Consider the following 13,927-nt stretch of genomic DNA (forward strand, 5'->3'; position numbering starts at 1 on the left):
GCTAGAACTTCCAGCACAATGTTAAATAGGAGTGGTGATAAAGGGCATCCTTGTCTTGTTCCTGTTTTCAAGGGGAATGTTTTCAGACTCTCTCTATTAAGAATGATGTTGGCCATTGGTTTTGCATAGATGCCCTTTATTATGCTGAGAAATTTCCGTTCTATACCTATTTGATTGAGAGCTTTTATTATGAATGGGTGTTGGACTTTGTCAAATGCACCCTTTCTTTCACATAGACAATGAATTTTATTGCATATGTTACCTAATTATCTTAACAAAACTTCTCTGCATAGAGAGAGAAACTTTCATCCAAACTGACCTGAATTCCTGATTAGGCTTGACTGAAATCACACTCATTATTCAGACTTGAGTTGGCGATTCTGCAGCCAGCATGCTGCCTGTAGACTGAGCTGCCTACAGGAAGACCCCAGATACTTCACAAAGGACTCATAGTGCCTTGCGTCATAGCACTAACATCAGTATTCAGATCCTGGGCTACCCAGAAATGAACTGATCTTTCCAATAGATCTTCCATAAAAATGCTTTCTTCCCTTTGGGACTTTAGGAGCTAATATCACTTTTGATAAAACCTATCCAAATACAGGATAATTTCCTATTACAGACACACACCTCTTCTAGGTCTAGATTTCACACAATGTCTTTCCCTAGGTCTCCACATATGAATAGGACTGTTCAAAAGTATCACATTGTAACGGACCTTACAGAACATCTAGTGTGTTTCCCCTGAAGTTAAATAAATTGCCATGGTCCCACAGCTTGTCACTGGCAGAACCCAGACTACAAACTGGGTCTTCTAATTCCCAGGCTGTAGCTTCTTGCGCAAAATCACACTTTCAATTTTCATTCAAATCTGTAAGAATTTGGGAATTAAGTCATATATCCCAATCTGATTTACGGACTAGGTGAATGGGCATATTCTCATTCCAAACTCCTTTTTCTTTTTATGCTTCTTATTTTATAAAGTGAGAAAACTGAAAACCACATTTCCCAGACTCTCTTGCTGCTAGCATTCTGGATGCAGTCTAGTTTCTGCCAAGCAGATGCAGCCACACAAGACCCGGAAGCAGGGCATGAGCAACACAAGGCAGAGGCCACACACAGGGAGAGAGAGGGTTCTTGGAAGCAGTGGTGAAGGCATGTGGTTCTCTGGAATAGATCTGGCGTCAGTTCTAGAGACTTCTCCATAGTGTCACCAAGCAGGTATGAGGTGATTGTCTTGTGGGGTGGTTTGGTGTTTCTCTGGATTGCTTTTCCTGGTGGGGAAAGCCCCCAAACCTGTTTCTATGACCCCCTTGAAAAAATGCCATAACCTAACATCCCTACTAACAATTCCTTTTCTGCTTAAACCAGTTGAAATAGATTGTGTTGTCTGATTCTGATCTCAAGGAAGAACACTCTAAGAAAATTTCTCAGGACAAGAATGTCATATGCTTTAAGCTATAGGGGAACAAGTCCCATAACCACTGAACACCAAAAATATTTAGCCTTTGAATTTACCCAGGATGGATTCTGCTATCTCCTCACCCATTTATAGGCCCACGGAATCCCAAGAAGTACCTGTCATCTTTATTTATCTGGTCTCCAAATCCCACGGTGTCAACGATGGTTAACTTCAGCCGTACATTGCTTTCCTGAAGCTCATAACTTCTGGCTTTTAACCGGACACCTGGTTCATTATGAGTAGCTGGGTCACTTTCAAATTTGGTGTTGAATAAAGTGTCCATTAACGTGGACTTGCCAATGCCTGTCTCACCTATGTGAACACAAAAGAAAAATATGGGAACGTGTCAATGTCTCTCAGAGAGCAGTTGAATTCATCAATACTTTTTTCATAATCATGTTTGCAAAGTAAAAAAAGTTTTTAAAAATTCAATTATTACCAGAACTTTTACCACCAAGAGATAGTTACTCAGTTCTTTCCATGTATTATCTAGGGAATACCTCCCTAGAAACGACTTAATGAGTTTCAGAAACTACTGACAAGAAAAGATTTTAAATTTACCAATCAAGATGCTTTTCTTTACCTCTTGATAGAGAAACTGTACCTGTAAGTTTGCTTGTGATCGGTTTGCAAATTACAATAACATGAACCGTATCTCTTCCCTTCCTAAATGTTAGTGTGTAAAACTATATTACTAAGTTTCTGCTCCATAAAAAAAAAGATTGATTCCATTTATATTGTAATAAATATCTGATACCATCTAGTATTGTCCAAAAGTACATTTTTCAAAATCCAACACTCTTGAAAACAATAATATCTAACATGTAACTAAGTACTTACTTTGTGCTAGGTAGGTCCTGTGGCAAGAGCTTCCAATGCATTATCTCATTTAAACTCTACTACTACCCCATGAAATAGGTACTATTGTTTCCTCCACTTTATAGTTCCAGCACTAAGGTTTAGATAGGGTTTAAGTAACTTGCCCAAAGTCACGTTGTTAAGTGGCAGGACCAGGGTTCTAAACCCAAGTTTGTATGATCCCAACACCCAACATTTAACCAGTGCTGCATCCTGACTTTACTATTACAGAGAAAACTGACTGCCAAATATTTTTCCAGTTACGGTTAGGAATCTGTGTGAATCTCTCTATATTATCTCCAAATCATCTTTCCCTGAGGTCTCTACAGGTTGGCAGCTTGAACCCACCCAGCAGCAGTATGGGAGAAAGGCCTGGTGATCTGCTTCCATAAAGATTACAGCCATTGAAAACCCTAGGAAGCAATTCTACTCTGACACACATGAAATTGTCATGAGTCAGAATCAACTCGCTGGCAACAGATATTTGTTTTTGTTTTTATCTTTCCCTATTCATCTTGAGCCAAGATGGCAAACATTTGATAGTGTTCCCAATTTCAGGGTGAACTCTGTGACAATAAAACTGAATGACATCAAATGACCTACAGCAATGGCCTTATTAATTCCCACTGATAATTGAAGTCAATAACTATTTGCTGAAGCTCTAATATGTACAAAGTAGAGTTGCAGGTACCTGGCACCACTACACCAATCAAATGGACCATCCAATTTGAGACCCAAATGTGAAGTCATGAAGAACTTTAGCTCGATCTTCAAAGTAAGACAAAGCAAAATTGTCTCTTAATTCTATTCTTGAGTCAAAGATAGTTGGCAGTGACAAAACAAACAAACAACACCACCCTTATCTTTGGTGGTAGTGGTTGAGTATATGTATTGGGGTGGTGGTGAAGAGAGGGAAGTAGAAATAAAGAGACATTGACCCTACATATGCCCTTTTTTAATTTAAAATCTAGAAAATTTCCCAATTAGATTTTCAGCTTAATTCAAACATACCAAATAAAACATAGCCCTTTCAACCAACCCCAATGACATTACTAGGAACAGTCTCCTTTCAAAGGATTGCTATAGTAACTTCTAGAATGGTGACAAATTCCTTGGAAAAAAGAAAAGCTCTTGGATTTGTAGCCTTTGGACAACTCTCCCACTGTAATGGCAAAATGAAGTTCTGTTATTACCCATTGCTTTCCAGCATAACTTAAGAGTGAAGTAGGATGAAGTCTTTCTGGATTGGAGCTTTCCTTTATTAGAAGTCTCATGTGGTTTGCCACCAATGGCAATGATTCATTTATTGGATAGTTGTTTAACTACATTTGCCTTACTCTTTAATCTTTCCTACTGTGTCCCCTCATACATTTAAGAAAAAATGATTCCCTCCTTCATCAGCCTTCATTCAGCCAGTACTTTTCCAGTGCCTACTATGTACCAAGCACTGTACCAAGTACTGTGGATATAGCATTGAACTAGCAAGATATGGTGTTCTCCCATAGCTTAGAATCTGACCTGGAACATGACTGAATTCCAAGCAGACTCTAATTTATCATTATATGACAGATATTCGAAGGGTCTGCCATAACCACATTCCCCTTAGGAGTAAGACAGAGACCATACTTCATACTCTATGACCTTGCTAGTTCACCACAAGTAACGACTAGGGCTAGGCTCTGACCCAAAGGCAGCCATAGAAGCCTGACTGTTATACTATGAGACGGTGAGCCATACTGGAAGGTGACCAGTCTATCTAATCAGTCTGAATGAGAGGTATACAATCTGTATACAATGCAATGGCATTAAAAAGAAAAGATATACAGAGAGAAGTGAATATGCAGAAACCACAAGGCAGCAAAGGCTGTAAGTCAGGAGAAATCATTGCAAATATGTACAAAGTAGATAGAACTATCAGGGGGGAATATAGAAGAAAGAGAGCAGATAGAGACAGTGAGGCTTAGTGTCAGAAATTCATTCCTTCAACTAATATTTTAGTACTTACTATGTGATGAGCATGAAGCTCTGGTGGCGCAGTGGTTAACAGCTATAGCTGCTAACCAAAAGGTCAGCAGTTTGAATCCACCAGCTGTTCCTTGGAAACCCTATTGGGCAGTTCTACTCTGTCCTATAGGGTTGCTATGAGTCAGAATCAACTTGACGGCAAAGGGTTTTTTTGTTTTTATGTGACAAGCATAGGTGCCAGGGATGATGAATAAAAACTGACAACTGACAAACTAAACTCCTACTGTTTCCAGAATATCATTCCAAAGCCCCATCAATAAAACTAGCATAAACTATTGTCTGTTCTCTAATCTGATACCAGACCAGTTACTGATTCTGACTCACGGTGATCCCTTATGTGTCAGAGTACAACTGTGCTCCATAGGGTTTTCAATGGCTGATTTTGCAGAAGTAGACTGCCAGGCCTTTCTTCTGAGGCGCTTGTACTCGAATCTTCAACCTTTGGGATAGCAGCCGAGCACTTTAATCATCTGCACTACCCAGGGTACACGAATCTGGTTAAGCTAACCTTAACCAATATAATACCCAAAGCTCATACCGATGCTTCGTGGCTTGACAAATTAACTCTGAGCAAAACAAAGGTACTATGTAATGGATACAAAAATAAAACAGGGCTCCCACTCTTAAGACACTTAGAAACTGGTAGGCAATTCAATAACAAAGGTACTCCAAGTCATTTTAAGTACATGCTACATGTGTAACTTTCTCAAGTGTAGCAAACTTCTTTTCAGGATTTAACTATTTTGAGAAAATGGACTAAGGGACAAGAGCACCTTATAAAGTTTTCTCAGTCTATCACAGGTTCTGTCAGTAGAAAATGACCCAGCTAACTTTTATCTCTTTCCCTAAGAACAGCAATGAAGACTTCAATCTCCACAGCAAGGATTCCAGGCTGCCTGGACAGGACTGAAATTACCATCTTGTTTTACCAGGCTGAGAGTTACTTAATAAGCACATGTGAATCGGGAAACACTATAGTCTTTTTAAAGGCAAGGTATTTTTAATTAGCATTTACATTAAGGTAGAAATTATGAACAATTAGCAATTCATACCCTACTTACAGCACAGGGTTAATCAATGGATTGGAAGAATCACTGTCACTCTAAATTTTTGAGTGCTTTACTTTCAATTTCTATACTCTGTGCATTTAAGAGCCATAATTAGACACAGCTACTCTAGCAGCAGTGTGATTCACCAAAAGCAGTTCAGTAAGAAATGACCACTTTTGGAATTACAGAATTGGAGGAGTGTCACAGATTGAATTATGTCCCCCCAAAAATGCGTGTATCAATTTGGCTAATCCATGATTCCCAGTATTGTGTGGCTGTCCTCCATTTCGTGATTCTAATTTTATGTTAAAGAGGATCAGGGTGGGATTGTAATACCACCCTCACCCAGGTCACATTCCTGATCCAATGTAAAGGGGGTTTCCCTGGGGTGTGGCCTGCATCACCTTTTATCTTACAAGAGATAAATGGAAAGGGAAGCAAGCAGAGAGTGGGGGACCTCATACCACCAAGAAAGAAGCATCGGGAGCAGAGTGTGTCCTTTGGACCTGGGGTTCCTGCACAAAGAAGCTCCTAGTCCAGGGGAAGATTGATGACAAGAACTTTCCTCCAGAGCTGACAGAGAGAGGAAGCTTTCTCCTGGAGGTGATGTCCTGAATTTGGACTTGTAGCCTACTAGACTGTGAGAGAATACATTTCCCTTTGTTAAAGCCATCCACCTGTGGTATTTCTGTTACAGCAGCACTAGATGACTAAGACAGGGAGTTTTTTAATGTATTAGCTTTTGAGGCATCTCTCTAACCTCAGAAAGCAGGGCCTTTTTCTATACTTTTTAGGAACCAGAAGCACAAACAGGCTTCTTTCTAATTGAGGAACTTTTGGCTACTGGATATAGGTTCCAATACAAAGCAAAAACCATAAAAATATTTCAAGAAAATTAATGACTAACACTAACTTTGAAGCATTCCAAAACTCCCTAGCAGAATACCTGGCACAGAGTAGACACTTATTAAAAGTTAACTGAAAATAAAAATTATTATGGTGATAGTTTCTACTGATAATTGCCTGTTTGGTAGTTTTTTTAGAATTTCTTGTTTATTGTATTCTAAATTCATCTGCCTAAACACTTAGTTGTTAGAGTAATTAAAAATTCAGTCTTGAAGCGCTACCTGTGGCTTCTGTTTTTGCTGCTCCTGCCAATGCTGGTGAACATGCCACCCATATCACAGTGGAAAGCAGTTCTACCTATTCCTTTTTATTCTCAGACCCATTTAATCCACAAGCTCTCAAATGGACATGAAAAAAATTAGAAGAATTATATTATTCATTAGAAGGCAACTGTAGATTGATCAAATAGTTGGTTTATGATTCAGCTAAAGAGACAGCATCTTTTATTTTAATTGCAAGACTGGCTACTTGGATAATTATCCAAGTAACTAGGCATGTAGGTCTGCCTTCCTCCTCTAAATACTCTAGATTTTATTCTTGGATGCAGCCAGACAGTCAGGGAACTGTGCACCTAAGCTGTGCTGTTATAACTTCTCACAGAATCACCTCTGACGAACCATGCTTTGGCACAATGTCACCAGCCTGCACAAGGGACTTCAAAGGAACAGCCACGTGACACTTGGCACTGCATCAATCGACTGAACTGATTTAGAGGATGCCAGAGAGCGCAGACTACTACATCCCACTTTATCCCATTTCTGAAAATCCATGGGAGAAATGTTTCCAGATAAAACTATGTTTCATCTTGAGCAACTATTCTGTTTTTACTTTATAGATGCTGAGAATCTGTCTTATGTTAAACTTTAACTTGTGTTAGGCACATGTGTTCAATAAATATCTAATGAATGAATAAATGAATGAATTCCCTCCATGCTCTGACCAATGAACTTAGAGACAAATGTATTGCCTCATGTAATTAATTGTTAAAGGTAGGTCTGATTTTAGACTTGAAGTTCTGACTGTATTCCGGGTTATTTTCTTAGATTAATTTTATCTTAAATCCATTTACTCATTCATTTTACCCTGTAAGCCACTTTTCTAGAAAAACAAGATGGGATAAAATGTTTAAGACTTCATTGTAAATTTTACAATTTATGTTGATTCTACAGCCGTGGCTAAATTATCTTAAACTTGTGTCTTCTATTCAACTTCTCTCACCTCCTCAAGATAATTATGGTTGAATTGTAAAAAATATTTCTATTTTCAAAATGTATTATTAATCTACTTTGACTCTACTATCGAAGTAGGTCCTCTACAAAAGCAGGAATATTATAGTATTTTATTCATCTTTGTGTCTTCACAAAGAACCAACAAACTGTAGAAGCTGGATCAATGTTGATGAAGCTTAACATAGGGATAGTGTCATTTTGGAAAATGAATAAGATATATAAATTTAAAATTGTGAAGAAAGGCTGAATAATTCAGATTCTCTGGAGAAATACAATGGGTAATACAGAAAAGGCTTTTTTTTTTTTTTTTTAAACTAAAGTACAGCTTTGATTTAGTGTGTTGTAAGCAGGACGGACAGAGGGGAATTATGAACTGCTGGGCGTTCTGCTACCCAATTTAGCATCAGACAGAACTCTCTTCCTGGTTAAGTAAAAGCTACTCTCCTCTCTTTTCATTTCCTCCCAGGACTCAACATAGATGTGTTCCAACAGCAGACATTTACTCAGTGCCTCTGGAACCAGATTAAGCTCCTGCCGGGGGCAGCTTCTTCCTCGGGGGTATTTCCTTTGCTTCCAAACGACAGGCCTTGCCACAAAACCAAAGTATGACTCTTAAGACCTTTTAGACAAAATCATCGGTTTCCTCACTGGAATTTTAACTCTCTTTTTATCCTCAATTCCTTTCCAAATTTATCACATGAAAATAAAGTAATGATGCTATAAACTTCACACATGTGCGTACTGTATAAAAATAAAAATACAAATGGGCAGTAGGGTGACAAGGAAATTACCATGGATACTTTTAACTTAAATATGACACCTACTGTTCTAAGTGGCTGTCCAACTATTTTGATCAACCAGAATGCTTTTTTATAGACTCTTAATTTAAAAATAGACGGACCACTGATTGTCAGCAAGAGTTTCTTCTTATACAGCTCTTTTGCTGTAGAATATTTGTGGCGAAGGGATTTGATGTTGTGATGGTTAAGGGTGTGTGTCAGCTTGGCTAGACCATGATTCTCGATGGTTTTGGCAGGTATTAAGCAATCATCCTCCATTTTGTGATCTGATGTGAGTAGTCCAACAGTTGAAGTCAATCATCTGAAAGCCAGTCAGTTCCCTTGGAGGTATGGCCTGCATCCAATATATATGGATGTTCTGGCAAAGCACTCTGGATCCTGCATCCGACTTGCCATTCTCTGACCTCCAGTTCTTGGGAAGTGAGCCAGCAGCCTGCTGCCTGAGTTGCAGATCTTGGGATTCGTCAGCCCTTATAACCAAGTGAGTCAGGAGAAGCCTCCAGCCTCCAGCCTCCAGCCTGACTCATGGATTTGGGACTCGCCAGTTTCCACAACTATGTGGGCCATTTCCTTGAGATAAATCTCTTTATATATATTTATACATGTATGCTTCACTGGCTTTGCTCCTCTAGAGGACTCAGCCTAAGACAGATGTGTTCTATCCTTTGAGGAGGAATCCTGGTGGCACAGTGGTTAAGCGCTCGGCTGCTAACAGAAAGGTTGGTGGTTCGAACCCATCAGCCACTCCACAGAAGACAGATGTGGCAGTCTGCTTCCGTAAAGATTACAGACTTGGAAACCCCGTGAGGCAGTCCTAATCTGTCCTACATGGTTGTTATGAATTGGAATTGACTCAACAGCAATGGGTTTGGTTTTTTGGTTTATTCTCCGAGGACAAGTATGCTTAATATTTAATGCTGATACCTCTATCTCCCAAAGAGCAAATGATGGCTCTAACCAAAGGGTTCCAAAGGGTTATGGAAAAGAACCAGGACAGCTAGATATACGGGCATGGAAAGATGTTCAGACTCATTGTGGAGTAAAAAGAGAAAATGCAGAAGAATATAAACAGCATGATCTCATTTGGGTAAATCAAAACAAAAAGGTACATATATAATTGTGAGAGAGCTGTTTTATCTCTCTAGTGTGTGTCTCTCCCATCAAAAAAACCTGCTGCCATCAAGTCAATTCTGACTCATAGAGACCCTATAGGACAGAGTAGAACTGCCCCATAGGGTTTCCAAGGGGCAGCTGGTGGATTTGAACTGCCAACCTTTTGGTTAGCAGCCAAGCTCTTAACCACTGTGCCACCAGGGCTCTGTCTCAACCACAGCTAATCCTTTTTCCGATAAAAATTATTTTTTCCTATAGGTAACCTCTCATGCACTTGGGTGAGCTGACCCACATCTCCCACCCAGGGTGGGCGTGTGACCCAGCCCCGGACAATCACAGGACTCCCTGTGACTATTTAGCCATAGTTGTCAGGAATGGCTTATTCTTGCCCCTGGAGTTGCTAAGCTGGCAACACTGCTGGAGGCCATACTGCTGCCATGATGAAAAAGCCTGAACACAAAGCCAAGCAGAAGCAAGAGGGACCAAAAGCCAGAGACAGAGCCCTGAGCCCTGAAAACACTGTTTCAACCTGGGAGTCAACTGTTCTCAGCTGCACAGTCCAATAAATTACCTTTTTGGTGTGTGTTTGGGTTAAGGAAGGAGGGTGCTTAATTGAGTTTAAGCTGGATTTCTGTAAATTTTTAGTGGAAAATTTCCTAATACATAATCAGTCAGAAAAAGATGCAACATTGCTGGCTTTGAAGATGAAGGAAGGGGCCCAAGAGCCAAGGAATAAGGGCAGCCTATAGAAGCTGGAAAAGGCAAGGAAATGGATTCTGCCATAGAACCTCCAGAAAGAAATGCAGCTCTTCTAACACCTTGATTCTAACCCAGTGAAACCCATGTTGGGCTTCTAACCTACAGAACTGTAAGATAATAAACTTGTGCTGATTTAAGCCACCAAAAATAATTTCCCAATACAGAAAGATGTAGAAAGTTTCTAGTTTCTAGAAGGATTCCACAGCATTATCCCTATGAAGTGGGAATGGGGTAGGTGGGGATAGGGGGGATTTTATATATTTTTTAAAATAAGCATGTATTATTTTTATTAGTTTGAAAAACTAATTTTAAGCATGTTTAAGAATGAAACCAGAATAAAAATCTCAGAATCATGAGTATTATCATTTAGCAAAGAGAGTCTGAATAGCAACTGCTTTACAAAAAAACAGGGCAGCGTCAATGTGACTGGTGAGGAATTCCAACTAGTGTCACAATGATGCTATTTAACACAAGGGGTCAGCCACTGAGCCAACACATCCCGATGCCACACCACACCTTCTGTCTAACAAGGCCCTTCCAGTAAGTCCAATTCCATTGGAAGGATTTTCCCTACTGTGTAGGGGCCAGGACATAACTATCAGATGTATTCTCCAAGCTGGTTTTGGAGATAGGGCTGGGGGAGGCAGGGAAGGGAAGCCAGAATAGTAATTGGCCTCGGATTACAATTTAGCAAACTTTTCAATAGAAAATCAACAAATTGCCAACAAATTGCTATGCTAATGAAGAACTGCCCTGCTCTGCACTGAGCATTTATCGTAAGAAAAAACAAGACAACTCATTTATGCCATTCTGTAGAGCTAGCTGCCACTCAGGAGGTCCCCTGCTGAATTTTAAAAGGTTTCATGTAGGGAAAAGGAGAAAGCATGAGAGCTGGCTGCCTTGGTCTTGTTTCTTTCCAGTCATTCTCTTACCCAGTGCTTAAGACATACCAGAGAGCAAGATGGTCTAGCGTGCAAGCCAACTGAATGTCCAGTGCAAAGGCTACTTTAAATATATTCCTCAAGAAGTTTAAAAAAAAAGGAAAATATCTGCCTCTCCCAGACATCCCCTTCCCCCACAACTAATAAATAAGCAAATGGTGGTTCTTACATTGAACACATGCCTTTTCTAAATTGAGTTCATTTGACTTGGACATGATAAGTCTGGTACATTCTGCCAAGCTTATGGGAAAGATGGTCCACTTAGCTATAGACAGAATTCCATTTGGTTTCTCTCAAAGAGGTATCTCAGAAGTATATAGCCAGAGGACAAGGGCAACAAAACAACGCAGACAAACTACTTCACTGCTGTTTAGTTGTTGTCAAGAGTGATACAGACAGTGAAGAAAAAGCCCATTTTTTATTCTAGGGACATTTCTGCTTCAAACGAACAGGAGAATTATATTTTTATTTTCCTCTTTTTCCCCGCCACCCTTTCTTTTCTACCTTCCTCTTCTTAGTTTAAAAAGGATATGGCTAGAGAGAAGAAAAAGAAAAACACCAAGGCCAGAGGTCTAGGCTGAAGTATAATGTTTCAAGGATATGAATAAAACATACTAAAGATGTAAGTAAGCCAGACCTCTGTGGTTTTTTCCACTTGTCTACCAGGAATAAACTAAGGTCAATTTTAGATCCCAATTTAAGGACAGAAGGTTAATTCGATAATTCAGGCAGAGAATTTATTTTAAATATAAAATCAAATTTTAAATTGTCTTTTGCCCTAAAAGTAAGTTTTAAACATTGTAGGTTTATTGAAGTAGTTACAGTAGTTCTGGGTTTTACTGACTTTAGGTAGCATATCTCTGAAAAGATTTTAATGGAGTTTGCGGTTGTACTACAGTCAGAAATCCTAGAAGCAAATTCTTAAAAGAGTTTTGAACTATCTTACTATGTACCTCTCAGTCCTTTCTTTCAACTTCCTATAGTTCAGTTAAGCATCTGAGGCCAAGGAGGCTTCTTTCCCTCCTTTCACACATACAAAAAAAAAAAAAAAGTGGGTTAATAACAATATCAAATTGACCAGCTGCTGGACTATGTAACAAAAATTAAAATAATAATTTGAACAACACCATAAAGCTTACCAAGCATTTACCCAACTATAATTCTCCATCTTTATAACTGTGTAACATATGTAAAGCAGAGACTGTTGCCCTGCTTTACTGATGAAAAAACCAGAGTAAAAATATCATTCCCATTATTTCCCTGAAACGTGCCCCTCTGACAATCACCAAGCCAGCTTCCATGCTCAGCAGCAGGTGATGGATCACTTACCAACACACAGGATGTTGAAACAGAATCCTTGAGAAGTGGATTTGTTGACCAACTGGTCAGGGAGACTGTCAAATCCCACATGGCCAGAAAGGGACAAGTTTCGAAGCTCTTCACTCTGGAATTTCAGAGGGGAATATTTGAGAATCCAGGAATTATGCCACATAGGCATCACACATTACAGACATTATTACTCTCTCCCTTCCTCTCGTTTATTCATCCATGGAAAAACAGAGATTCCCTCTGTACCCACACTCTCCTTGAGCTCTACACTACAGAAGGCACCAACAACTCCAAAGCCATTCTCTTTCACAAAATCACACACTGTCTCCCAAAACACACTACATCCCAGGGTAACTCATTCCTTGTTACAATTGTAATGGTCCAGGGAAATTTCAGCTTCTTGAAGTGGCTACACATAAAGAGATGTATAGAGATGGGGCACTTAAGTAACATGAAAAACCACCCATTTTGATAGATTCAATCACTTAAGCAAAACTTTCAAGACATAGTAAAAATAAATAAATACATACATAAATAAATTGTACTCTTCCAGATACATAAAGAAGCTTTCAGAAGCTCAGCATGGAAGACACATACTCACTACAATTATGGAAATGCTGTAACCACCATAATTATGCAACAAGTTTAAAACTACTCAGCACAGGAATTGGTCCCATCTCTTCCATTAGCTGTACAGGCTCTCCCCTACACGGCTCCTAGCACAGTTTCTGCACTTACTGGGCCTTCTCAGCTTACTGATGGAGACTGGAGTAAGGTAGCTATCATACATTAAGAGTCAGGTGACTTATGCCATTCTATAAACTGGTGCTAAATGCCTCAACTTAGAATGCATCCCATGGGTGTTGGTGATAATCCGTGAAGCTTTCAGTCGCAGGTCAGCTGTGATCCTTCAACTTACAATACTGTAGTATGGTTTGCATTTGGAGAAACTAGATATTGAAAGCCTTCTAGAAGTCAAAGTTCCTGGTGTTCTGGTTATGTTGCCAATGAAGTTTACATTCACAATACTGAGCTTGGGTGATAAAATGAGCCTCAAAGTTTCTTTTTTTTGATAAAAAAGAAAAAGCGTTGCACAGGATCACTTAATCAATGTTTTTATGAATTGATTTCTTTTAGTAGTTAAGGATTGAGACCCCCTTTTTCCAAATCTCTATGTTACTCTATCTGCAGAGAAATGTGACTCCATAAATGTAGTCATTTCAATGGAATGTTTTATGAACAATTTAATTCCTTGCCAGCTCTAAAATTCTGATTCTGTGAAATAAGACTAAAAAACACCACACTGTCTGAATACCATCACGGCAGCTGCAGGTTTGAGGTCAATGGGGTAGAGAACAGATGCCTCATCTATGAATAGTTTCCTTGAAACCTGCCAACAGTGAATATGAGACTCCAAAGTAGGCACTTATCCTTGAGCAGGATGGTATGGTAGAGA

General features: G+C 39.3%; 1 protein-coding gene across 2 annotated transcripts in view; it reads right to left on the reverse strand.

Annotated features, from left to right (window-relative positions):
• SEPTIN11 (septin 11) overlaps window positions 1-13,927 on the reverse strand; it is a 112,664-nt gene that overhangs the window by 39,047 nt on the left and 59,690 nt on the right. The window contains exons 1-2 of one of the 2 annotated variants that reach the window (XM_023737622.1): window positions 12,472-12,974; window positions 1,579-1,774 (exon numbers count right to left, since the gene is read on the reverse strand). In XM_023737622.1, coding sequence (XP_023593390.1) covers window positions 1,579-1,774; window positions 12,472-12,640 — 365 coding nt within the window. In that variant the 5' untranslated portion in view covers window positions 12,641-12,974. Of the gene's footprint in view, window positions 1-1,578; window positions 1,775-12,471; window positions 12,975-13,927 lie in introns of those variants that run through there. The other variant, XM_004383122.1, reaches the window with a different exon arrangement.

This window comes from Trichechus manatus, unplaced genomic scaffold, assembly GCF_000243295.1.
Source record: "Trichechus manatus latirostris isolate Lorelei unplaced genomic scaffold, TriManLat1.0 scaffold00105, whole genome shotgun sequence".
Classification (NCBI taxonomy): domain Eukaryota; kingdom Metazoa; phylum Chordata; class Mammalia; order Sirenia; family Trichechidae; genus Trichechus; species Trichechus manatus.